This window comes from Labeo rohita, unplaced genomic scaffold, assembly GCF_022985175.1.
Source record: "Labeo rohita strain BAU-BD-2019 unplaced genomic scaffold, IGBB_LRoh.1.0 scaffold_30, whole genome shotgun sequence".
NCBI classification, from domain to species: Eukaryota; Metazoa; Chordata; class Actinopteri; order Cypriniformes; family Cyprinidae; genus Labeo; species Labeo rohita.
This window is the reverse complement of record NW_026129217.1, coordinates 1,931,309-1,959,221: the sequence shown is the minus strand read 5'-3', so window position 1 is coordinate 1,959,221 and position 27,913 is coordinate 1,931,309. Positions and strand designations below refer to the sequence as shown.

Sequence of the window (27,913 nt, the reverse complement as noted above, 5' to 3'; positions counted from 1 at the left end):
GTGACCTACAAGGTGTTTATATATACTGGTGTTGAGGTAATAAAGAAATGTTTCCTGACGCTGGTTAACTCAAAAAATGTGAGCAGTAACAAAATCCCAGTGAAAAAAAGTAAAGAGGTAAGAACTTAATTATTTTAACACAATATATAAATATGTGACCCATGCTGTCAAAATGAGTGTGAATGCATATGGTCTGTTTTTAAGCTATAGGCCAAAGAAGTCGAAAATGTCAGGTTTAGTCAAGTTTGAAGTTTTCTCAAAAATGTGATGTTTCTTGTTCATTACGTCCTTGTCTACTGATCCCAAATGCTCCAAATAGTAAATAAACATCTAAAATTACACAGCAAAAAACCCAGAGATAAATTAACTCTCCCGGGAGTTTATTTGAGTCCACACTCAATGGGTTAAAAGTAGCACTGAAGAGTGACACGGAATGAGATAATTAGTCACTCTTTAAGAGACACCTGATATTAACAAGCAGAATCATCAAAGGAGAAAATCACAATTTTTAAGCAACCATTATAGTGGTCAGTGTTTGCATTAGTTGGGCTCTTGACACTTATATTTTTAACATTAGATTTTGTTTGGCAGCTGTAACTGAGTCAAACCAGCCAGACAAACCAAGAGCACAAGTCACCATGTGGTGATGACTATGTTTTAACATAACATAGTCGTTGAACTCATTTAGAGTTCAGTATCTGCGTTATGGTTTCCTTTAATGATTATCTTGAAAGTCTTATATATATATATATATCTTACAAGCTGTTGTGATCCAGAAAATCTTCTGAAAAGTGTTTTGTTCAGGCACACACAGACATCAAGAAGCAGTGTATGAATCTCAACAACGGTGACAAACGGCATATTCAGATAAACAGATCAACTCTGAACATCACAAAACAAGCTACAAAAAAGTCATAAAAACAGCAAAAACAAAAGAAAATAGTAAGAATAAAAGAAATTACAAAGACAGTTCAGCTCATAATTTATTCATGCCGCAATGCATGATGGGAGCCATGGAAGAGTTCTGATTGGCTACAACATGCTTTTTTGATGGTCACTGTTGTTGTGATTCTCACGCTGATTCTTCATGTCTGTGTGTTTTATTTAAAGTTTTTTTAAAATTATTATTATTAAATAAAAGTTTCTTAAGCAAAATACATTTTAAAAACATCTGTCTGATTGTAGATTACAGAAACAAAGTCTAATGTTAAAAATGTAAGTGTCAAGAGCCCAACTAAAGCAAACACTGACCACTATAATGGTTGCTTAAAAATTGTGATTTTCTCCTTTGGTGATTCTGCTTGTTAACATCAGGTGTCTTCAATAATGATCAATCATCACTTAATCACTAATTATCTCATTAACTTTAACTCTGCTTCAGTGTTAATTTGACACTCTTCAGTGTTACTTTTAACACTCTTGAGTGTGGAGACAAATAACACTCAAATAAACTCCCAGGATAGTTAATTTAACTCTGGGCTTTTTGCTGGGTATCATTATTTACACATTTTCTGATAGGAGTTCCTTCCTAAATCTTCATTTGCTGCATAATCCATGAGAGTATAATAAAGTATAATAAAATATATCAAGTATATATCAACCTTCTACTGAAATGTTAGGAAACAAAATTCACTGAGTCAAATATGTCATAAAACTAAATTAATGAGAGCATGCACAGTATACCCTGCTACACAGCAAAAAAATCCAATGTGAAATGACCTCTCCTGGGTGTACATGTGAGTCCAAACTCAAGAGTGTGAAAGTGTTAAAATCAGTTAAATTTAACACTGAAGCAGAGTTAATGTTAATGAGATCATTAAGTGATTAAATGAGTGATGATTGACCATTATTGAAGACACCTGATGTTAACAAGCAGAATCACCAAAGACGAAAATCACAACTTTCATGTCACCATTATAGTGGTCAATGTTTGCTTTAATTGGGCTCTTGGCCCTCACATTTTTAATTAGTGAGTACTTCAGAATCACAGGGCTGTTATAATCAACAAGGAAAGTTGAGTTCTTTTAGGTTTAGGCTCTAATTGAGTTCAGTGTTTTAGGTGAAATGATCACTTTTTCCTTTCTGTCTGTTATAAATCAGTATAACATCCAAACAAAATCTAACTTTAAAAATGTAAGGGTCAAGAGCCAAAGTAAAGCAAACACTGACCACTATAATGGTGACACAAAAGTTGTGATTTTGGTCTTTGGTAATTCTGCTTGTTAACAGGTGTCTTCAATAATGGCTAATCATCACTTAATTAAAGTCATTCTATTATGCCTTTTCAAATATGACCTTTCATGCAGTGTGTCGTGTAGCTGTATGTGAACATAAACTATCTGCAATGTTGTGAAGCCGACAGCGCATGATAAATAAAGTTATTGTCTATCAAAAAAAGGACTTGGCTCACAATTGACTGAATGAGTCAGGAATTTGAATCTTTTTCTTTTTTGGCTATACGTCATGAAGTAACATAATTATTTGCATAATGTCCGCCCTCGTTCTACATGAACAACTTGTCCGCTCACAAACAATAAAATTTCCATGTGGTTTACGTCATGTCGAGAAGACGCTGTATCCTACGTAAATTTGTTTTATATTCACTTCCAAAAGATGAATCTACAAAGATTGTATTTTCTAGTGATCATTCAAAATACATAGTTGTGTATGTTATGTTGTGTAACAACCTTCCACGTCTTGCTAACCGGCTAAATCACGCTTCTGTAGTTCTGTTGTTCAGCTGTGGGCCCACTGTAGTCTAAAAATGTGTGATTGATGCAGCTTGACTCTGTCTGTTTCATTAGTTGGAGTAATGATAAAGGATGGCGCACGAAGCGGCGTTCACACTGAATGCGGAAAGCGCTGTGCTATGAAACACATTCATTTGAATTGCTTTTGCCATGCAAGGACGGCTTGTTTCTGCGTCGACCAAAACTCACACGCAGAGGAGCGCATCACTGGCGCGCAAGACACGCACGCCGCGCTCAAAGTTTAAATGAGTTGAACTTTTGCCGCTGCGCTCTGAAGGGCTGCACTGAACCCAAGCCGCCTTAATGCATTATACAGTGTTGAAGTTTCCAACATAGAGATGTGCCCTGTTCGCTTACATAAGCAAATTGCGTGCACTTTACACGGTAGTCCGTGTTAACTTGTCAATCTATGGAACAAAAATAATGCCAAAAGTATTTGAAATAAAAAGCTTGTTGAATTACACAACTGGGAAAAAAAATGCATTGCAATTAACAGTGCTTACATTTTAATGCATTGTATTTTCAGGGGTTGCATTTTTGTGCGCTGCATTTTAACATGGTTGTATATTTAAGTAGTGAATATTTCAATTGGAAACATTTCACCAACTTTTTCCATTGTTAAAAATTCAATAATTAATATTCACCTCACAAAGTCCATTTCCAAAATATTCAGTTTGTTTAATAATTCCAACAATAACATTCGTCAGACAATTTTCGGTTAATTTTATTTCACTTTACAAATTCGTTTCCGAAAATTCAGTGGTTCAAATTCGACAGCTCTTAGCAGCGCACATCCGGGAACTGCAGGAAAAGCAGTAGAGTACCGATAGAAGATCGCCATCTGCTGTTAGACGTCCTCACCAGCAGGTGGTGATAGCGGCTGTAAACGGCTTCATCAACAGGCCTGTGCAAAGCGATATGTGCCAAGATGGACCAAGCGGCGAGTTGATCATCAGCGCACGCAGTGTTTGTTGTAGGATGTTATTTTAGGGCTTTGCAATTAGCAAAACACTTTCTGCCCCCTTTCTACTGGTGTCCTTTTACTCCTCCATAAAAGACCAATTTCACGTGTAAATCGGTAAAATCGTGTAAACTGCGCGCCTAAAAGGTCAAATGCACGCAAAATGCGCAACTTAGTTATTATTCACATAAATCCTCATTAGTTATGTAATATATTAACAATAATAAAAGAATGAAAATACGTGTGTAACAGTAAATTGGATCCGTGCGGCTCGTAAAGTTACTGCTTTTACTGGGTGCCTGTGGCGCATGAACTAACAAGGTAAAAAAAAATTGCATGTTTGTTTTTACTTTTAAACAAGTGAAAAATCATGCCTTTTTTTTGTCAATATATTATATTTTGAGGGAGTTACATAAATGTCCACTGTAGTAGACAAATGCGTCAAAGGTATACAAAGTGAATCAATAAAAATAAATGTGTGGTCTTAACATTTTTTTTTAAATATTCACTATGGGAAAATGGCTTGAATACACACAAGAACATTCAGTAACGACAAGCTATGTCATGACGGCACAGAAATGTGAGGTGCAACAATTGTTACTGGATGTTCTTGTGTGTATTTATATTTAAAAAAAATGTTAAGACCACACATTTATTTTTATTGATTCACTTTGTATACCTTTGACGCATGTTGTCTACTACAGTGGACATTTATGTAACTCCCTCAAAATATAATATATTGACAAAAAAAGGCATGATTTTTCACTTGTTTAAAAGTAAAAACAAACATGCAATTTTTTTTTTACTTTGCTAGTTCATGCGCCACAAGCACCCAGTAAAAGCAGTAACTTTACGAGCCGCACGGATCCAATTTACTGTTACACACGTATTTTCATTCTTTTATTATTGTTAATATATTACATAAGTAATGAGGATTTATGTGAATAATAACTAAGTTGCGCATTTTGCGTGCATTTGACCTTTTAGGCGCGCAGTTTACACGATTTTACCAATTTGCACGTGAAATTGGTCTTTTATGGAGGAGTAAAAGGACACCAGTAGAAAGGGGGCAGAAAGACACTGCGTGCGCTGATGATCAACTCTCCGCTTGGTCCATCTTGGCACATATCGCTTTGCACAGGCCTGTTGATGAAGCCGTTTACAGCCACTATCACCACCTGCTGGTGAGGACGTCTAACAGCAGATGGCGATCTTCTATCGGTACTCTACTGCTTTTCCTGCAGTTCCCGGATGTTCGCTGCTAAGAGCTGTCGAATTTGAACCACTGAATTTTCGGAAACGAATTTGTAAAGTGAAATAAAATTAACCAAAAATTGTCTGACGAATGTTATTGTTGGAATTATTAAACAAACTGAATATTTTGGAAATGGATTTTGCGAGGTGAATATTAATTATTGAATTTTTAACAATGGAAAAAGTTGGTGAAATGTTTCCAATTGAAATATTCACTACTTAAATATACAACCATGTTAAAATGCAGCGCACAAAAATGCAACCCCTGAAAATACAATGCATTAAAATGTAAGCACTGTTAATTGCAATGCATTTTTTTTCCCAGTTGTGTAATTCAACAAGCTTTTTATTTCAAATACTTTTGGCATTATTTTTGTTCCATATCAATCAGCCACTTCAATTGTTTCATCGTCAGACTCGAATTGGTAAGGTAAAATCAATGCCATCTGACCAATCACAGCAGTGAGGGCTCACGGAAAGGAGGGGTTTAGAGAGACTGATTCTTCGAGTTGTTTACGAATCATTTAGAAATTAGATAAAAATAAATCTATATTTATCTATATTTATTATCTGTATATATTTTTGAAGAAAACTAAAGTGTTTTTAGGAGTCTCATAAAACAATGTTAGCAACCTTTAAAATGGCATAATAGGAGGACTTTAATCGGTTAATGATTTCATTAATTCTGCTTCAGTGTTAATTTAACCCTCAAAAACCGAGACAGCTGGCGGCGGCTAAAAATAACCATTGTTATTAAATGTTTAATAACTTTTGAACCGCTAATGCAATTTGAATGCTTTAAAATGTCTTGTAATGTAGACATTCTCCTCTTTTCAGTGATATGGCATTTGTCTTTGGATATTCAGAGGCTCCGTAGCAAACGTGATTACGTCATCACATTTCCTCAGCGTTGATTCATCAGATGAAACCAATGCATTTCATTCCTCTGAGCCAAACAGGAACGATTTTTGATGCTTAGTCCCACCCACGTTCCCAGATTGGTTAAAACTGTCATCTATTCAACCAATAAACATAGGTTTTGGTCTTTCCAACCATCAATTAGCATGTTTCTTTGGAAATTCGAACAACCGCAAAGTGAAAGTAAAACGCTTTGTGCGTGCATGAAAATAAACACAAAATAACACATTTGCTTGCATTTGCTTGACAGTACTCTTTGAAAAAGCGCAGAAATACAAACGACAGAGCCCTTTAAAATATTAGAAACCAAAAACAAGGATGAATCAGCTGTACATGTCGGATAAAGCAATGGAATTTAGGTTTCCGCGTTGCTATGCAATGTCCCGGTAAAAGAGATTCCGACGCAGACTACAGCCAGCGGATCGATCTGGTTGTTATATTATGTAACTATTTCTTATATAGTTTGTAAAGATCATTTGCTCTTTTTATATATATATATATATATTATATAACACTGTTTCTACTGTGACTTTACTCCTGAAACGTTTTTGGACACATCTATATTGTCAATAAACTAAATAGGCCTGTTTTTCACTAAAAAGCGCCCATAGTAATATTGTAATAAATGGCTATAACTTTCTTGGGGAATGTTATATGTAGACAAAATTTTATTTGGAAGTGTAAAACACCTAAATACAATTTTCTAAAGAAAAAAATCCAAACTTCAGGAGTTTTTATTTGAGTACACAGTAAAAAACACACAACTGTTTCTAGTATTTTTCCTAAAATTCTGGAAATTCACTAATTTTTAGAGAAAATAAAAGGAAAATTGGGACATTAAACTTTAAGCTAGCCATAAACTTCAAGTTCACCTGATTATAATGATATATGGCACTTGATGCTGACTGCTAGAATAGGTCTGAAGAAAACAAAGAAAAGTACAGGTGTGTCAGGTGCCCCAAAAGTGTTTTAGGTCTTTAAGGGTTAACACTCTGATTATAACACTTTCACACTCTTGAGTGTGGTCTCACGTGTACTCCCAGGAGAGTTAATTTCACACTGTATTTTTTTGCTGTGTAGAACAATCTGATGGGTAGGATGAAATATTAAGATAACGTCCAAGAGCTGGCCTTATACAGATAGTAAGCACCACAGAATTAAGAAAACTTCATCAGTTTAACAACAAATGTACTCACAATGCAGGAGAAGATGTAAAGCTCTGTCATCAGTGCTCTATTTAGCTGTCTGTGTATAACTGAAGTGAAGCTCGAAGCTGAGCTGATGACATGCAGTATGATATCTGCATGAAGAGTCGAATAGTGATACTGTATGCAAACACAGACATTGACAGACAGGTAGGACATACGATCATTGCAATTGGATTGAATGAAATGATTGGACAAATTTTTCAAGTCCTATGCCTTCCACAGAACATGTTTATTTATATAAATTCATTTAGATCACTTTTCATTAATGATTGCTATCAGAATGTGAAAACAATTTCAACCAGTATAACAAAAAATGTTTTTGGATCAAATCATCAACACAACCTTTAGGTTTAAGACATGCTTTTTCGGCCGATAAATAATAATGCGATTACCAGTAAATTGACGAGCACAAATATTAGTAAATCATGTTGGATTATTCATTTAAATACTTTTAGAAACTCCTACCAGTGCATATACAATCAACAACTAAAATAAATGTGTCCACTCCTTCTCAGTTAATCCTGACAGTAGTTTTTTTTAAACACCTAAGAGAGAGATTTCACTGACCCAGACTGATAGTAAATCTGGCCCATAGTTACCAAACTCCTCTAATTCTCATTTTTAGTCAATAGCACCAACCAACAGAAAGATGACTATTTTGGTTTGAAATTTGATTTGAAAAAATAGAATAAAATAAAATGATCAGGTACTCCTCCTATGTGATTCAGGTGATCTCTACCAAACTCAGTAAATATGATGCCAAAGTAGCAAGCAAAGTAGCATAATACAAATAATGCTAACACTTTAGTTTACGGTCCAGTTCTTTTAACTAGTTGCTTTTTTTCATTAGATCAGCATGCATATTAGTATGGTAATGGCTGTTTATTAGTACTTATATTAATGCTCTATTCTGCATGACCATATTCTACATTTTTAAATATTCTAGCAGTCAACATCAAGTGCCATCATTTTAAACAGTCCTCAAGTTTCTGAGGTTTAGCTTAGTTCTAATTTTACGATGAATTAATCATCGTAAAATTTATCGTAGAATCGTATGAATTTTGTTACATTTATCCATTCTGCATCATATAATGTATGTCTAATAAAAGATGTCACTACAGAACGTCATTGACATCTCTGAAACGAAGGACCTTGGAGACATTGTCCAGGTGAAACTTGAAATTGGAGGTTCTCCATGGTTTTGTGAGCAGATTAGAGTAAAAGCACCCTCTGGAAAATTCTTTGAGTTTCCCTGTTACTCCTGGATGGACAAAAGTGACGTGATTATCAGAGAGGGCAGTGGTACGTTCACACTCAGTTTGTTCATTATCCAGTTGTTAATGAAGGATTATTATTGTTGTTGATTTATGTATTTCTTTGTGTGTTCACTTTAGCACGACTGCCTCAGAATGAAACTGGATTCCTTAAAGCGCAAAGACAAAAAGAACTGGAATCTAGACAGAAAACATTCAGGTTGGATGAAACAGACTTTGTTGTAGTTTTTTTCTTTATTCCCTCAGATACAATTCAGTGTGCTTGACACACAAATACCCATACAGCAAAAAATATATATTTCAAAATATATTTCAAAATATACAAAGAATGGCCAAGAAATCTATTTGTTAAATATATTTCAGAATATATTTACGTACATATATTTTCTACTAATTCATTTTTGGCCATTTTTGTATACACTTTGAATACAAAATATGGTAAAAAACAAACAAACAAACAAAAACTATAAAATAAAAGTAAAATATTCTAATTTAAATAATATGCAAAAAACTGTGGCGCTATATAGGTGGCGCTATAACACTTAAAAAGGGTTTAAAAACACAAGCTGTGTATGGTAAATGGCTTCAAATGGCTAAATAAATGCTCAAATATTCACACAAACATGAGATGTTCATATCATTTGATAGATCTCCTCATGATGAACAACTTTGCCTCAAGAACCTTTGCTGTCAATCAAATCGTTCATTAAATATTCACAAATATGTTAAAAACCTACTTTTGCGAACTAGTCCTAGGTTTTTCACTCAATCTCGATCAAACCACTGCAGTAATATTCTCTGGACTCCCTAGATCAATAATTATTAAAAAAATGTTGAATTTTACCTTTGGTTAGCTATAACAGGGTCATTTAAGAAGGGGCGTTGCCACGTATACCCAAAGGCCTATAAAACCTAAACAAAAACTTTCATGGAGATCGGACCATAGGTGGCGCTATAAAAGTTAAAAAGGCTTTAAAAACACAAGATTTCTATGGTAAATGGCCTCAAACTGTTAAAAATTGCTCATCTATTCACACAAACACTAGATCTTCATATTGTATGATATATTCCCTTATTCTGAACAACTTGCATAGCACATTAAAGGCTTTATTTGCTCGAATCCCGGTTATTGCTGCTTGCAGCTATATTCTTTATGTTGTTTCTACATTAATTTGGAGGTTTAGTGTAAAATTATCACAAAAATGTGTAATTTATGAATTATTTTTTAAATTGATTGACAGACAACACTGTTAACTTTTTATAGATCTTGGTGTTGGTAATATATTATTGACCTCCATCATTGTAACATCAAACTTTATTATTTTCAGTAAAAATCTAAACCTGTTCATTCTCAATAAGAACTTGTGTAAGAAATCAGGTTAATCTGGTCAGTAATGTGTGAAGCTGGTAGTGTTGTTTATGGAGTTGTTTAATAATCCTCTGCCTGTCATATGACCCTTTTTTTTTACCATTTTATTTTAAAGTTAAGGTATCTCATCAAAATAATTCAAGCAATATCTGTTTTGTAAAACATTTCATGAACTTTTCCACAAAGTTTTTTGCACACTAAATACAAATATATTTTTGGCCATTCTTTGTATATTTTGAAATAATATTTGAAAATGTTGTTTGTTGTATGGGTCTAAACCTAAGCTTAATCATAATTTATTCCTAAAAAGCAAAAACTATGCTCAAAGTGACCCTCTATTGTGAGGGGAGCATTGCAGCGCTCAGTATTGAGCAACCTGATTGGGCTGCCCCCAGAGCAGGGAGGAAGAGGAAGACCCGACTGCTCAACAGCACCAGCATCCCACCAAGGCTACAACCTGGAAGTTAACTAGAGCCTTCTCTTGACATTAGAGAGGTACTCATGTGCTCCACCTAGGAGTGGCATACTCGCTGAAGACCCTCAGCGAAGGGGAGCACTGCCATGCTCATCCAATGTTAGGAGAGACATTACAGAGTATCAAAACAAGATCCAGCTTTGAGGTGGATAGAATTGTTCCTACAGAAATGAGTTTAAACTACTCATGTGATATAACATGCATCAGTACCCTCAGCCCTCCAGGGAAGGGGAGCCTTCTCAGGGCAACCAACAGTGGCACTAAACCCCATAGGCCCAATACTTGAAGAGCTTGGGAGGGTTTCTGTCAAAACACCTCTCACTCAAAAACATCCAGAAGGATAGTTAACTCTAGGTGACTCCTCAGAGTGGCAGTTCACTGTTTAACTGGGAAGACACAATGGAAAAAGAAAGCAAAGCTGCTCTATGTCTCAGCAATAAAAGCTCTGACACGAGAGAGCTAATCTAGTTTCCATGAAGCCCCTCAGGGCAAAACATGGAAAGCACGGCCTGGACAGGCAGCTCCCCAGAGCAACGCCATCAGGGTGTGAGTGAGCACGCCATACTGGAGGTTACCTGAATAGAAGGACCAACAGGCCCTGGGGCTGCAGTGATGTAACAGGAATGCAGCGACCAAAGAGACTTCCTCCTTAGCACTGTTAGATTTTGCTGTATTTGGCTGACCAGTGGTTTGAATGGCTCGCCATATGTATTAGATTTCTCTAATACATAAAATAAGTAAGCTTGACCAAAGTTCAGGGGAAAAGAGTTTATTGAAAAAAGTCGTGTAGCATAGCTGTCTTCTAGATCTTAACCCGTGTAAGGGTCCGAAGCTTCTTCCTAGTTTCTTCCTAAGTTTTCTATAACTTCTGCATAGCTTCTCTCAAGCTTTTGCATTGCTTCACCCTAGCTTCTGCATAGTTTCTCCCATAGTTCTGTCTGTAAGACAGAACTTTATACCTAAAGACAAATGGAAACAATAGATACTATCAGGACCTCCCGCTAGAGATCCTGCAATCTACAAGAAGTTCCTGAGAAATGCTGTTTCTTTGTTATTCTAAATGTATGGACCATTTGGTTCACACCTTTACAGAGACAGTTCCTGTTGATTGCATCTGGGGCACAGTCACAATGTAAATGCATTTGTCTAAAATTACACAATCTTTCAGCACCTAGTGATTTGGTTGCAAAATCCAGCAAGCTTTCATCCAGACCGGATCCAATGACAGAGACATCCAATAGCAACCGGGTGTCCGGTGACCAACAGGAAGGTACTGGCAGAGGACCTAACCCTGAAACATAGGAGGAACACACAAAACCAACCGTATATACTGCAAAACAAGCACAAAGCAGCTAAACAAACAGATACCAGTTTTCAGTGACTGAGAAAAAAGGATTGTACTCACCCACCATGGCCAGTATGGTATATATCCACAAGCGCATTGGTAGGACAAGTTCGATGACTAAGTCTGGACCATCAGTCAGGCAGTTCTATGCATCATAGAACATAACCCATATAGGGCCAGTAAAGAGACTGCAGTGCGAATGCAGGAGGTCTCACCTAAACTCAGTCAGGTGGGGTAGAAGGTTTTAAAAGGCAGCAGAACGCACCTTGCTCCGTCTCCCTGAACTTCTCTATCACGTCTCAACGGAAGTACCAGCAATCTCAGAAGGTGAAACCGGCGCATCAAGTAGAAAGACCTTCTCTTTCTTCCTGATGTCCGCCAGGTTTACCCACAGGTGCCTCTCCATAACCACCATAGGTCTGCCCATAGCAGTTGTGGCCTGCTTGGTAGCACAGACAGCCAAGTCCGTGGTACGGTGTAGTTCTGCTACCTCGTCAGGGGAAAGCCCTTAAACTTTATCCAGCCTAATAGGCCTGAAGCACAGCCATCATGTGGAACGAAGCCACAGCCTGACCTGCTGCTGTATATGCCCTGCTATTCAAGCAAGATGTACATTGAAGGGGCTCAGATAGCAGGGAGGGAGCCTTAAGGGAGGATGTTTCACCCATAGAGAGATATCTCTTCTGTAGGAGGCATCGGCCGGAAGTGATGTCATAGGATGTCACCGGCCAATGTTATTGTCATTTTTGTTGTTCCAGCAGCTCTGACACTTAAAATTATTTAATCTCACTTCTTTAAATAAAGATGTGTAAATGAACTGTGTGTTGAGGGTCTGCAACTTACCTTCAGTTTAATTTGTGGCAGTTTGCCCCTCAGCTGCTGAAAAAACACTCTCCACTGCAATACGTGTTGCAGAAGCGCTATCATCTCTGAATATAACGTCATACAGCCTAAAACACACTCTCACATGTTTATTTTGAACATTTTTGGGAGGAGTAAAACTTAAATATATGGTTTCAACAACCAGAAGCATTTAGACGGTTTCGCCTGGAATGCAGCCAGCTCCTAAAGTGGTTTGAGCAAATGGATTTAAATCCATCTAATATGCTTTTCAGGGGTCATTTAAACCTGGAATATTTGTGATCGGATAGCTCTCTGATCAGAGAAAATGCATGAAGCGATCAGGTGTAAACAGGCCTATTGCCATTTGTATGTTAAAGGAAAAAAATGTAAGGCAACCAAGAAACATCATATTTATAAATTCCTAAACGAAACTATGATACCAAAAAAAAAAAACACTTCACCTTTAAATGTTGTTCTTGTTGTAATTGTATAAGTAAATGTTGTCATTTTTCTTGTTGAAGATGGAACAATTGGAAACCGGGCTTCCCTCCAATCATAGATGGCAAGCTGGATGATCTTCATCTAGATTTTCAGTTTGATAAAGAAAAAAAAGCACACTTTACTTGGAATTCCGTTAAACTGTAAGTCTGGGGAATATGTCATGGCCACAGTCCATGATTATTTGATCATGTATTTTTTTTCAGAGTGATTCAGAACAAATGCAGTACCATGCAAATGTAGCGTTCATGTCTATAATTATACTGTATGCATTCTGTTTCAGGGTTTTAGACCAAGGCTTGGACACGGTTAAAGGGTACTTTCAGTCCTGGGAAGATCTAGAGAATTTTGAACATATATTGACACGTTATTGTCTTGATAACACTCTGTTAGGTTTGGATTATTTTTATTGTCAAGAATGTTTGTTGTTATTGTTGTTTCTTTTTCTTCATTAAATATATACAGGGGTTGGACAATGAAACTGAAACACTAGTGTTGGAGGTTTCATGGCTATATTTGCACAGCCTGGTGGCCAATCTTCACTGACTGCACATGCCACCAGTAAGATCAGAGAGTGAAGGTTGACTACGTGCACCCAATGGTTCAAACATTGTACCCTGAAGATGGTGCGGTGTATCAGGATGATAATGCACCAATACACACAGCAAGACTGGTGAAAGAGTGGTTTGATGAACATGAAAGTGAAGATGAACATCTCCCATGGCCTGAACAGTCACCAGATCTGAATCTTATTGAGCTAAGTTTGGATGTTTTGGAAGAATGAGTCAGGAAACGTTTTCCTACGCCAGCATCACGTAGTGACCTGGCCACTGTACTGCAGAAGGGAATGGCTCAAAATCCCTCTGGCTACTGTGCAGGACTTGTATTTGTCATTTCTAAGACGAAATTATGCCGTATTGCCCACAAAAAAGGCTCAACACCATACTAATTGTTGTCTAAAGCCAGATGTTTCAGTTTCATTGTCCAACCCCTGTATATATTATTATTATTATTATTATTATTATTATTATTATTTTTTTTTTTTTTTTTTTATCCAAACATAATTGTTGTGGGAAAGTATGGGGATGCTTTTTCACACCTGTAAACCCTTGACAGTTGACTTAATTTTTTTTTTTTTAAACTGGATAGAGAACGTGATCCAAAACTGGAATACGGATTACATGTTTGGCTATCAGTTTTTGAATGGCTGCAATCCTGTTATGATCAGCAAGTGTGTGGAACTTCCAGACAACTTTCCAGTCACTCATGAAATGGTGGAGGGCTCTCTTCAGAGAGGTCTCACACTAGATGAGGAATTAAAGGTCAGAAACATAAACATGCAATTTGCTTTTCAAATCCAGATTTTGTTTGTTGCATTGTGACATGCTTCACATACTTTAGTAAATGACTTAGATCATTGTTATTTTAACCTACAAATCATTTGTTCTGAACTATACACCTGTGTACTCTAAATAAAATATCTCCACGTTTACAGGCAGGAAACATCTACATAGCGAATTATGAAATCTTGGAGGGATTGCACGCCAATAAGTCAAGCCAAAATACTCCATACTATGTGACTGCACCCATCTGTCTACTGTACAACAACAGACTGAATCAAATTGTGCCAATTGCCATTCAGGTATATGTCGCATAAAGAATCGGTGTCAATTGAAAACCTAAATTAACCTAAATACGTGTTTTTGCTGTGAATTTACTCATTGTTTGTTGTTTGACCAAAATGTCTGTTTGGTTGACACAGCTCAGTCAAACAGGAGGGGACGTTAGCCCAATCTTTCTCCCAAATGATGATGAATACGACTGGATGCTTGCCAAGATGTGGGTAAAATCTGCCGACTTTAATGTACACCAGCTGCTCACACACCTTCTCAAGACTCACCTGCTCTCAGAGGTGTTTGAAGTAGCCATGTACAGACAGCTCTCTGCGGTCCACCCTGTATACAAGGTACATATTTTTCTATACGTGGTCATGATATTTAGATTTAGTGCTGAAAATTGCACTTTCATGTATGACAATTTATTGATGAAGGGCATATCCTCCATAGCAGTTGGCATCTGGCCTAGCTCTGGGCCAAGCAAGAAGTTACACTTAGTCCAAATGCGGCAGGAATTATGGCCGTCGAGTGGCCCAGATCTGGACTACAGACATGAGCCACACATGAGCCATAACTGGCTCAAATCTCAGCCAAATAGTACCTTATAACCAGCCCTGATCTGCGCCAGAACAAGTTTTAATAGTGCTACCCAATCTCATTGTCATTCTCAATTCTTTTCTTGACATAGTAGTCAACGATTCTTCCTATTATAAACCCACTCAACAATTTGATCTCACTATGAGCTCCCTGGATACTTGTGATGTGGTAACACTGTGAAGTAACAGAGAGCTAAAAGTGTAACCTCACAGCACCCTCAATGTGTGCTCACACTATGACCACAATGTGAGGTCAAAGTGCACTCACGGCACAGAGACTAGTTAACCAGCCTGCATTGCAGCATGAAGCTTTTGATTGTCACCATTGTTGAGATTCATACACTGATTTGTGATGTTTCTCCTTGTTTTTACATGATGCAAAGTGTTTGTGGTTTATTATGCTTTTAAAATCCTTCATAAATTACTACACTATTGTCCTATACTGTATAAATTGTGCTGTGATGATTATCACACATCATCAATAACAAACCAATATCACCTGGTTGTAGTTTTCCTTGCTGTAACAGATGTGTTTTTCAAACATAGTTAGAGCAGTCCCAAACAAATATAAATGTTACAAAATCAAGGGTCAAGACCCCACTCTTTGCAGCTCCCACAAAAATCAAAGATAAATTGACATTTTGAAGGACTATATCTGCATAAAAATTTTCATTAAAGCCTTAGTTAGGTTGAGTTTTTCACGTTCTTATTGGTGACAAGATGAAAGTGAGTTCAAAGCAACAAACCTTAAGAGGAAAAAAGCAGTGCGAAATAGGCTCCACTTCACCGAGCTCTCCTGACAACGCTGGGCGACCAGACGAGGCTTTGCAACGATCGACGGACATTACTATTCTGGAGGCCATTAGGAAAGGAAAGGAAAGGACGTGACATGTGGCCAAGTATGGTGATACACGCGTACACACACACACACCGTGAACACACACCCGGAGCAGTGCGCAGCCATATCGCTATCGCTGCGGCGCCTGGGGAGCAGTTGGGGGATCGGTGCCTTGCTCAAGGGTCTCACCTCAGTCATGGTATTGAGGGTGAAGAGAGCACTGGTTATTCACTCCCCCCACCTTCAATCCCTGCCGGACCTGGGACTCGAACCCGCAACCTTTCGGTTACAAGCCCAACTTGGCTGCCCCATTACGTTACTATCTACGAGCTACCAATGTAGAAATATGTCATTCGATCAATACTCGGACTGAAGAAATGGCTTCTACTATTAGAGGGGAAATATCTGCTCTTAAATTGGAAACCCAGGCAGCTATTCAGGCCCTGCAAACTACGACAGCGCAACATGGCTCTACCCTCGCCGATCTAGAGCTGTCGGACACACATACTTCAGATGATGTATCCAAGCTTCAATCAGAGGTGAATGAAGTAAATGGGCTGAAAGATAAGTGCATGGATTTGTAGGGATGATCTAGAAGACAAAATGTGTGGATTACCAGACTAAAAGAAGGGACCGAACGGGGCAAGAAGATGAATACATTTGTTTCTGAACTTCTGAAAGAGGTGCTTTCCATGGATGAATACCCGCTTGTAGATTGTGCACACAGGGCTCTGCGTACATGCCCGAATGACACCGACCCGCTGCATTCTCTCAGAGTGAGACTTCACTATTTTCGAGACGTGAGAACGATCCTCTGGAAAGCTGCAGAATGAAGGGACCTTGTCTACAATGGCCAAAATATCTGTATATTTCCGGATTTTACTCCTGAAGTTGCAAAGCACAGAGCAGCATTCAACAGGGCAAAAGAATTACTCCATGACAAGCCAGGGGTGTGGTATGAAACACTATTCCCAGCAAAGTTGAGAGTAATTTTCAATGGCACAGAGTCTGTGTTCACTGATGCGAGAAAAGCCGAAGAGTTTGCCGAGCTACATTTTGGCGAAAGGATGCTGACAGTAGCGGTTGATATTAACAATGTCGCTCTGTGTAAAAAAAACAAAACAAAAAAAAACAAACAAAAAAAACAAGAGGACAGTGGTTTAGTGTCCAGGATTAAGAACTGTTTTTTCATTTAAAGGTATGTGCTTCTTCACAGAGATGACCCCCTAGGTTGTTTAGAAGTCTATGGTGGCTGTTCACACCAATGTTTTTTGTTCTATGACTGATATTCAGGACATTTGTAATACATTTAGGTTTTCAAAATATTAATTCTGGGTTTCAGAACATACAGTGGGTATGGAAAGTATTCAGACCCCCTTAAATTTTTCACTCTTTGTTATATTGCAGCCATTTGCTAAAATCATTTAAGTTTCATTTTTTTCCTCATTAATGTACACACAGCACCCCATATTGACAGAAAAACACAGAATTGTTGATTTTTGCAGATTTATTAAAAAAGAAAAACTGAAATATCACATGGTCCTAAGTATTCAGACCCTTTGCTCAGTATTTAGTAGAAGCACCCTTTTGATCTAATACAGCCATGAGTCTATTTGGGAAAGATGCAACAAGTTTTTCACACCTGGATTTGGGGATCCTCTGCCATTCCTCCTTGCAGATCCTCTCCAGTTCTGTCAGGTTGGATGGTAAACGTTGGTGGACAGCCATTTTTAGGTCTCTCCAGAGATGCTCAATTGGGTTTAAGTCAGGGCTCTGGCTGGGCCATTCAAGAACAGTCACGGAGTTGTTGTGAAGCCACTCCTTTGTTATTTTAGCTGTGTTCTTAGGGTCATTGTCTTGTTGGAAGGTAAACCTTCGGCCCAGTCTGAGGTCCTGAGCACTCTGGAGAAGGTTTTCGTCCAGGATATCCCTGTACTTGGCCACATTCATCTTTCCCTCGATTGCAACCAGTCGTCCTGTCCCTGCAGCTGAAAAACACCCCCATAGCATGACCACCATGCTTCACTGTTGGGACTGTATTGGACAGGTGATGAGCAGTGCCTGGTTTTCTCCACACATACCGCTTAGAATTAAGGCCAAAAAGCTCTATCTTGGTCTCATCAGACCAGAGAATCTTATTTCTCACCATCTTGGAGTCCTTCAGGTGTTTTTTTAGCAAACTCCATGCGGGTTTCATGTGTCTTGCACTGAGGAGAGGCTTCCGTCGGGGCACTCAGCCATAAAGCCCCGACTGGTGGAGGGCTGCAGTGATGGTTGACTTTCTACAACTTTCTCCCATCTCCCGACTGCATCTCTGGAGCTCAGCCACAGTGATCTTTGGGTTCTTCTTTACCTCTCTCACCAAGGCTCTTCTCCCCCGATAGCTCAGTTTGGCCGGACGGCCAGCTCTAGGAAGGGTTCTGGTCGTCCCAAACGTCTTCCAATTTTAAGGATTATGGAGGCCACTGTTCTCTTAGGAACCTTAAGTGCAGCAGAAATTTTTTTGTAACCTTGGCCAGATCTGTGCCTTGCCACAATTCTGTCTCTGAGCTCTTCAGGAAGTTCCTTTGACCTCATGATTCTCATTTGCTCTGACATGCTCTGTGAGCTGTAAGGTCTTATATAGACAGGTGTGTGGCTTTCCTAATCAAGTCCAATCAGCTGGACTCAAATGAAGGTGTAGAACCATCTCAAGGATGATCAGAAGAAATGGACAGCACCTGAGGTAAATATATGAGTGTCACAGCAAAGGGTCTGAATACTTAGGACCATGTGATATTTCATTTTTTCTTTTTTTAATAAATCTGCAAAAATGTCAACAATTCTGTGGTTTTCTGTCAATATGGGGTGCTGTGTACATTAATGAGGGAAAAAATGAACTTGATTGAATGATTTTAGCAAATAGCTGCAATATAACAAAGAGTGAAAAATTTAAAGGGGTCTGAATACTTTCCACTGTATGTTATATGTGGGGCTGTTCTAGGCTTCTACTATTAGAAGTGTTCAATATGGGAAGTAATGATTGTTTGTTTATTTATTTATTTATTTATTTTTTGATGGTTTTATTTATTGTTGTTTCTTGTTGTTTCCTTAGCGGGGTCGTGCCCTACTTTGAAAGATACAAAATATCTGTAATATCTGTAAAATAACTGTTAAAGTTCAAATACAATTTTAGCACTTTAAGTTGGGAAATTTCACTTGAATTTTACAGTTTTTGTTAGACAGTTGTTGCTGCAAGTCATGTGATCTTTATTGTGTTTTAATAGTGAGAAATGGTGCCATTTGCACCATCTGATGGTGATTTCATATATTATCACTTTTATTTTTGTAATTTTACATACATTTCTATTATATTTAAGAAAAAAAGAAATACTCTATGAATAATATTGTATTTATTTGTATAAAAATGAGAATTATATTGATGCAATACTTAAAACAACCGCTAAATTGTTACAGATTTTAGTCATTTTACAGCATTAAAATGACTGGTGAAATGACTGTTTATTTTGAAAATTTAAATGAATATGTATTTTTGAAAATATATTTATACACTCAAAATATATTGTAAAATAATATATATACAAAAATGGTCAAGAAATATATTTGTTTAAAAAATATTTTAAAATATATTCACATAAATATATTTTCTACTGATGTATTTTTGTATTTTTTGTGAAAATGTATTTCCACATTTAAAATATATTTTAAAATTATACAAAAAAATGGCCGAAAATATATTTGCTAAAATATATTTACGTAAATATATATTTCTACCAATATATTTTTTTAAAAAGTAATTTAAAAAATATATTCAAAAGTCAGTTCAAATATATTCAAGTATTAAAAAAATGCATTTATTAACTGAATTATCTGTTTCCATATTTATATATATACATACATACAATTTATATATACAATGTTTGATGCAAAATCTATTTACTATTTCAACATGTATTTAGCATATATTTCAAATATATTTTGTCCACAAAAAATAAATATTTTGTCCTTAGAAGATTATTATTTGCAAAACCCTAGCCCTAACCCTAGTTTTATTTTTATAGGAGTGTAACGATACACATATTTGTTTTGAACCGTTCGATACCGGTTCGGTACACACTACAAACCGAATGACTGACAACAACAAAACAGTATGACAAACTCAATTAAATGTTTAATGTTTAAATGTATTAAACATAGCATAGTTTAATTTATCTACAAAATGAATAGAAATACATCATGCTATAGCCCTAATATAAAATAACAAATAACTTACACACGGTTTAAATCTAAAACCCTGCAAATCTGCAAACACGATGGAACCAAATAAATAAGAAACAAATGTTAAAAACGCTTCCAAAATCATCTTAGATAAACGGCAAAAGGCTTTCCTACAAAACATAAGAAAAAACACAACAAAATTCCTCCCCGAGGGTCATCGCCGATGCATGTTTCAGTCAGAACTCATTTCACACAGATTTTCAGCATGCCAAATATTTCACAGGCATCGGCAATTCTCTCAGATCGTGTATTTGATGATTCACGCTACGTGATTGTCATTTGCGTGAACAAGCACCGATTTGTCTCTGATTTCGGGCATTTGTCTGCAATTTCGCAAAACCTGCCGGCGAGTGAAAGTCAGGGCTAAAATTGTGCAGTGTGAACTTAGTGTCACACAAATGAGTGTAGGCTACAAAAGTTTATTTTATTTAGTTCTGTTCTTTAATCTATCAATTATTAAAGTGAAATGTATTTCATGTAGTCATATTTACGCTAGTTTATTCCATTTATACACCACATGTGCGTGAGTGATGTGCGAATCCTATGATTTGTGCATATTGGAAGCATAATTGTGCATCATGATGAAACAGGATCCAAATCCTACCGTAGGATCAAAATATCAGGATTAGAGCCTCAGCACGACTTCCCATTTGGAAGGGAAACACTTTTCCTGTTTGAGGTTATGCTTTTTAATATATTTGTTTTATGATTTAATGCACACAATTAAATGGATTGTTTGCTTCTTACAGTTACTGGTGCCTCATGTCCGTTTCACAATTGCAATTAATGCAGAGGCCCGAAAAGGACTCATCAGTGAAGACGGGATCTTCAGTAAGGTAGATTACACCTAATTTAATATATCCACAGGTAAACAGCGTCTTGTTAGGATCCAAAACAATTCTATGCATATGTGACATTTTATATACATATTTTTTTGCTTTAATCAGAATTAATTCACAGAACCACTGTGCTGTGTTATATTTATCAAGCAGTAATAAAAATGGTCTCTTTCTGCAACCTGTCATCTGTAAATGAGAGTCCGAAAAAGGGCTGGGTTTTCCAAAAGCATTGTAAACTGAGTTGATCATAGAGACCATTGTTACGATGCTTTCGAGAAACCAGCCATGCCAAAAAAAAAACAATTTTCATTGGTATCTAAAATGGTGTTGCAATTTTATTTATTGCAATACAAAGGTACATGTGTCAAAAATAATAAATATTTTAATTCTTTTGTTGCTCTGTGGTGTGGCCAGTGAAAATGACTCATTGAAGTGAATCAAAAATTGAGAATCAAATTGAATTGTGACTCAAATTCAATTGAGATTTTAAGAATCGGATCAGGACATCTGAATCCATACTCAGGCCTATGATTACCTGCAGGACGGCAGCTCTCCAGGAGCAGAGTTGGAGGCTTATTTGATTGCATGTACTTGTTTAGCTGATGTCTGCTCCAATATTGTATATTATGCAGTTCCTAAGTATCTGCAACCATAGTAACAATCACAATAAGGCTCTGTCCCAAACAGAACACTTCATGTGCACTTTCAGTCTTATGGACTCACGAGCATCCATTTTGAGACCGCTATGTGCTTTCAACATACACTTCCACCAAACCCGCACATGGTTAAGCTTTGCAGCTAACGTCTACCCAACAAGCAAAATGGTATTATGTTACAAAAGTACAGACCATAAGGGTTTAGGGTGCCATTTGGGACAGGGCCTAAAACTTCACCATTCATCTCCTAGATGGTTAGTTCAGTGGGCTAAATATAAAAATATTTAGGCAAAATATTAACAGAATGATCTGTTTCCAGATAAGTAGCTTAAGTGGAGATGGGATTAAGGAACTGATGAAAAGGGGCTTGGAGACTTTAACCTACAAGTCCCTGTGTTTCCCTGAGGCGATAAAAGCTAGAGGAATGGAAAAAGCACCCAATTACTATTACAGAGAGGATGGCATGAGGATCTGGGAGACATTAAACCGGTAGGTGGTAGAGCAACAACAGTTCATTCTAGTTATGACAAGTGCAGATTTACAAATTAGTCCACATACACTCCAATAAATACATTTGGCATCCAGGGTTTTTTTTATTGACATTTTTTGATTCATTCTCTTATTGATCTTCCTTTAGGTTCGTTTCTGATGTGGTTGAGATCTACTATGACAGCGACGAGGCCGTTCGGAGTGATGTGGAGATTCAAAAATTTGTTAAGGATATTTCCCTCCATGGCCTCCAAGATAAGACTGAAAGTGAGTACAGGTTCAACTTAAGCAGAATGTCAGTGTACATTTGTATGTGCAAGCATGTGTGATTGTTTGTATTCTTGTATATTCTATATCCATGTTTGTGTGTATCAAATCAGCTGTAAATGTACACAAGATAAATGTATATTGCCACTGTTTACAGAGTTCCCAAAGGGTCTGTACAGTCGAGTGGAGCTAGTTGAGTACCTGACTGCTGTGATATTCACAGCTTCAGCACAGCATGCTGCTGTCAACTTTGGACAGGTGAGAAACACACTTAAAGATCACCAGCAAGAGTGTTAATAAATGCTACGCAAAATTCTGGATGATATCTATAAGGCTGACATTTGTGCGAAAACTTTTGCGTTCCAGTTTGACTGGTATGGCTGGATCCCTAACAGTCCTTCCACCATGCGCAAGCCACCTCCTCAAGACAAGGGCACAGTGAATCTGAAAATTATCATGGAAACTTTGCCTGACCGTGATTGCTCCTCTTTGGTTCTTGGAACAGCTTGGAGCCTCACTCGGTTCCAGGAAAATGAGGTTTGACATCTGATTGGATATACTTTCCACTTAGAATTTTAGAGGACATGGCAGAAGCCTTATATAAATCAATATGAATAAGAATGAACCTGTTACTAGCTGAGGGTATAGAGCAGGGGTCACCAGGCCCGGTCCTGGAGGGCCGGTGTCCCTGCAGAGTTTAGCTCCAACCCTAATCAAACACACCTGAACCAGCTAATCAAGGTCTTACTAGGTACACTTGAAACTTCCAGGCAGGTGTGTTGAGGAAAGTTGGAGGTAAACTCTGCAGGACACCGGCCCTCCAGGAACAAGATTGGTGACCCCTGGTATAGAGCATCAAGGCATGAGTTAAAACACAAAATGCCAACGATTGTTTTGAAATGCATGTAGGCATTTTAAAATTATTCTTTGTAATGATCTTTCTAATGACCAACAAAGTTCTGGAGGAGCACGTTCAGCCAATTTAACACAGGTGGATCACATTCAGAGAGTCAATTCAATTAATATGTGAGGAGATTAGTAAACATGAAGTTAGTAAACATCATTAAAAACTAGATAGTAAAGTTTGCAGACGAACTTTAAGTTGGCTTGAAAAAGCCTAGCCAGAAAGTTTTAAAAGTTTTAAGTTGAACTGTTTTTAGTTTAAAATAGTTTTCCGTTTAAAATAGTTGGAAAGATTAAAGTCTGAATGTTTTGAAGGCAATGCAGTCTATTAGAAAAACAGATAATATATGGTGTTGCTGTGTGGTTGCTAGGGTATCCAGGGTGATTGCATGATTCTTGCCATAATATTCATGTAGTGGCTGGTAAAATTGAGTTAAGATTTCTTTACTGATTACATCAACCCTGTGAACAATATAATATATATAATCAGACATTTTTTTAAAAACTTATATTGATCAAACACTTTGCAAAACATATTTAATTAATACACACAGACATGAAGAATCACAACAATGGTGACCATCAACTCAGAACTCATCAAAACTTATCTATGGCTCCCATCATGCATTGCGGCATGAATAAATTATGAGCTAAATTTTCTTTGTAATTTTTTTTTTCTTACTATTTTATTTTGTTTTTACTGTTTTTATGTGACTTTAGTAGCTTAATTTGTGAAGTTCAGAGTTGATCTGTTTATCTGAATATGCGATTTGTCGCCATTGTTGAGATTCATACGCTGGCGAATGATGTCTGTGTGTGCACCTTGTAAGAAGTCCTTCCAAAATATATAAAAAAAAGACATGATTGTGAAATCACATGTTAATTATTCTGTTATTCAATCTGATGTTAATTATTCAAGATAATCGTTATAGCTAGTGGTTAACTGCACAAAATTTAAATTTCACAGTGATAATCTGTGAATAATCTGTTAAAAACAAAAAACAAAATTAGAATATTTGACCTCAATTTTATAGTTTTTATTTGGCAACTGCTTCTGCTAGTCATTGACCATTTTTTTTAAAAGCGGTCTTTAACAATTATTTCCATTAATGGTAAACGTTTGCCACTCTGTGCTGTCATGCATTGCAGATGATGGAGATTTAAAATGAACTTATAAACTATAAAATTCCTATTTGTTAAAAATACATTCAATTATACAGTGGCTGTCATAACATGTTTCATAACAGATTAATTTAAACCTACATTACATAATTAACCCTTTAACTGTCACTCCCCATTTTTTAAAATAGGTATGAAAGTGCACTATCCAAACCTAAATTGTTGTAATTTATGAACACTTTGGAATACAGCAGATTATGACAAGAGTGGATTTAAAAAAAAATTATTAATAAGTTATAGAAGTTTAAATTTACTGAAAAGAAAATCCGCTGTACCATTTTTATTAGATTATATATAAAATACATATTTTACATAACAGGTTTTACCCTAAATTTGATATCAAATTGAAGCCTTATTTCTAAATAAGTTATGTTCCAAATTTGAAGTTGATATGAAAAAATTGAGGTTCCTGTGAAAGTTTAGGGCGTTATACCACAAACAGCCACCGGGTGCCATACAAACTCTATAGAATTTTTTAAAATGCATTTTTCTGTCACAAAAGTCTACATATGTATAAATGTCAATTTTACTTCTATCACAAAATAACCACCAAATATGAAATCCTGAGACTCAGACCTTTCCAATGACATGTTTTTTGTCAAATTTATAAAAAGTTTGGATTCTAAAAGACCATAATGCATTTTGTAATATGACACTTGATACCGCCGCTAAGGGGGAGGAGACCGCCAAAAGATTTTACAGTACAATTTCCATGGTAACACAATATCCAAATATTTCAAAATGGTTTTCATAGGATGATTCTTGGGCTTCTAAGCTTTCAAATGATATATAATTTATGATGATTTCTAAAATATTTGATAAAGAAAAAGAACAACGAATAAAAGAGCGCCAAGTGACAGTTAAAGGGTTAAGACTAACAGGTAAAGTACAATGTAATGAGTTTTTAGTGTAATATTTCGCAAAATGCTCTTTTCAAGACTTAATTTATCTAGTGAACCAACGAACTGTGGACACTGATCACTTGAGGTAAATGAAATGCTATGTGACGTTTTATTTCCATCTTTCTGCAGTTGAAACACTGATTGAACAATTACATGATGTCATGCGATATATTTCTTATTATTTTCGCCACTTCTCTCCACAATCGGGTCTAAGCGCAGCCTCTTTACTTAAAGCTAATAGTAAAGAGGAAGGATGCTGCCATTTGAATGGACCTCATTTACACTGCACAAATGTTAACGGCTCTAATGCGGCCACTGGAGCTGATTGCGTCCACTCTAGTCAGTGCTTATGTTTATACCAGCACATTTCTGAACCGTCCCAGAAGCGGCTCTCCGAGGCGTTTATACAGCAATCTGTCATACCACATCAAAGACTGTCAAAACACCATTTATTGTTAGAATTTTCTGGGGGAAAAATGCTGTATTTGTTCGGTACACATCTGTACCAAACCGAAAGACCCGTAACATTTTTGGTACGAATATGTGTACCATTACATCCCTAATATTTATGAAATCAGGCTTAAAAAGCAGATCCCATTTTGGGATATGGGGGGAGTTCTCTGGGTTAGGGCTGAATTCCAAGCACATAGCCCTCCCTTTCGGACAGCTTGCCAAATATGCATTCTCTTTTTTAAGGCCATGTCCACACTAATACGTTTTCGTTTTGTTCTCTCCGTTTTGGCCTTCCGTCCACACTGAGACGGCGTTTTTGGTCAAGGAAAACTGAGCTTTTTGAAAACACTCTCCAAAGTGGATAAAATTGAAAATGGCGTTTTCGCGTTTCAGTGTGGACTGTGAAAACGGAGGCTTTTGAAAACGATGAAGCATGTTTAGTCATGTGACGCATATTTTACCAATAGATATCCATGTTTATACCGGTAATTGTGGCTGTTATGTGCTATTTACTTTTTTAAACTGCTGCTAAAGATATATTTGTACCCTCTTCATATTACAGTCCTAAAAAGATGACAGAAAATGTACTCACAGTTGCTATTCCTGACTCCTGCAACTAAATGAGAGCTGCTTTTTAGATCAAACATGAGAGCGCGCGACATGGATCCATATATTACGTAAATAAAATGATCCTGCCAAGAATTGTGTGAAAACGTATTATGTCTCTTCCGTCTGTATCATCTCAGTGAGTTTTTACGCATGCGCAGTATGGTGAATTTGTTTTCCTATGTTTCAGTGTGATGAAAAACTTTTGAAAAACGCTTGAAAACACTAGTGTGGATGGAGAGCGTTTTAAAACAAAAACTCCGTTTTCAAATGTATCCGGATTAATGTAGATGTAGCCTAAGCCAGATTTACTATCAGTAAATGGGCCACATTTATTATCAGTGTGTGTCAGCACAAACCCCGTTTGTGGCATACATTTTTTTTTACTAAAGACACAGTGAAAAATTAGAACTGAGAAGGCATGGACATTTTTGATGGTTATTTGGTGGCTGACCTTATTGCATATGCATTCGCATGAGTTTTCCTGTTAGATGCAACATTTGTGGAAGGGCAGTATTTAAAAGATTCATGCAATAAGATTTATGCACCATTTACCGTGTAAAAATAATGACAAATCTTCAGTTCTTTACTCTGAATAATCTATTTTTCTTTCCCCCAGCGGTTCTTGGGCTTTTATCCAGATATGTACTTCACGGAGCAACCGGTGAAGCAAGCCATTAAGACTTTCCGCAAGAAACTAGATGATCTGACTGACCAAATCAAGAGCCGGAATAAAACATTAACAATGGATTATTGTTATTTGTCCCCAGATAAAATCCCCAACAGTGTTGCAGTTTAAGAACATATTTCTAGAAATATGTTGCCAGTCCTGACCGTAGCATTTACAGCCAATGGATACTTGACAGAGACGAACAGCTGTACTTATAAGGCACACATATTTTCAGAAATTGTTTGATTTATGCTTCTTGTTGCTGGAAATTAAGGGGTATTATCTGAGGTGGTGACTGTTAATCCAGCTCATGCCAAGAAAGCAGAACCAGTTATCTGGCATTGCTTTCAAAGAGCACATACAACCGTTTTATTGTTCTCTTACTTTTCTTTATTCATATACATTTGCATAATCATATCTATACTATGGTATTCATTGAATGTGATTAAATGCACTTAAACCAATTATTCTTAAGTCAACAACTTGATTTGCATTGTCAGGTTACTGATTTGGATGTAAACAGGGAAACTGGTTATTTCAATAAGCTGATTTTAGTGAGTTATCAGTGTACTGGTGTGCATGTAAACATGCTCATTGACACGTCTTTTGATTCATTTATTCATTTACATAGTCATAATTACTCCTGACATATTGTTCGTGGTCTTTTGTAGGGTATTGTTTTACTTTTAATGAAACTTTTTACCTTCAGTTACATTGATATCTTAC

The 27,913-nt window shown here is 36.8% G+C and overlaps 1 protein-coding gene across 1 annotated transcript; it reads left to right on the top strand.

The window, feature by feature from the left end:
- On the top strand, window positions 1-27,913 carry LOC127160167 (polyunsaturated fatty acid 5-lipoxygenase). The gene is made up of 14 exons (XM_051102816.1): window positions 1-117; window positions 8,213-8,393; window positions 8,486-8,564; window positions 12,919-13,038; window positions 13,179-13,288; window positions 14,045-14,217; window positions 14,391-14,537; window positions 14,658-14,861; window positions 20,973-21,059; window positions 22,038-22,207; window positions 22,356-22,474; window positions 22,632-22,732; window positions 22,841-23,011; window positions 27,137-27,913. Exons 2-14 carry the CDS (start codon window positions 8,357-8,359, stop codon window positions 27,314-27,316), a joined length of 1,698 nt encoding a protein of 565 aa, XP_050958773.1. The 5' UTR covers window positions 1-117; window positions 8,213-8,356; the 3' UTR covers window positions 27,317-27,913.

Bases quoted from the DNA above. Each gene is read 5' to 3' on its own strand.
- LOC127160167 (XM_051102816.1), top strand. From the start codon at position 8,357: ATGGACAAAAGTGACGTGATTATCAGAGAGGGCAGTG. The intron at 8,565-12,918 runs GTTGGATGAAAC...TTCTTGTTGAAG, and splicing joins TCTAGACAGAAAACATTCAG to ATGGAACAATTGGAAACCGG. The intron at 22,208-22,355 runs GTAGGTGGTAGA...ATCTTCCTTTAG, and splicing joins ATCTGGGAGACATTAAACCG to GTTCGTTTCTGATGTGGTTG.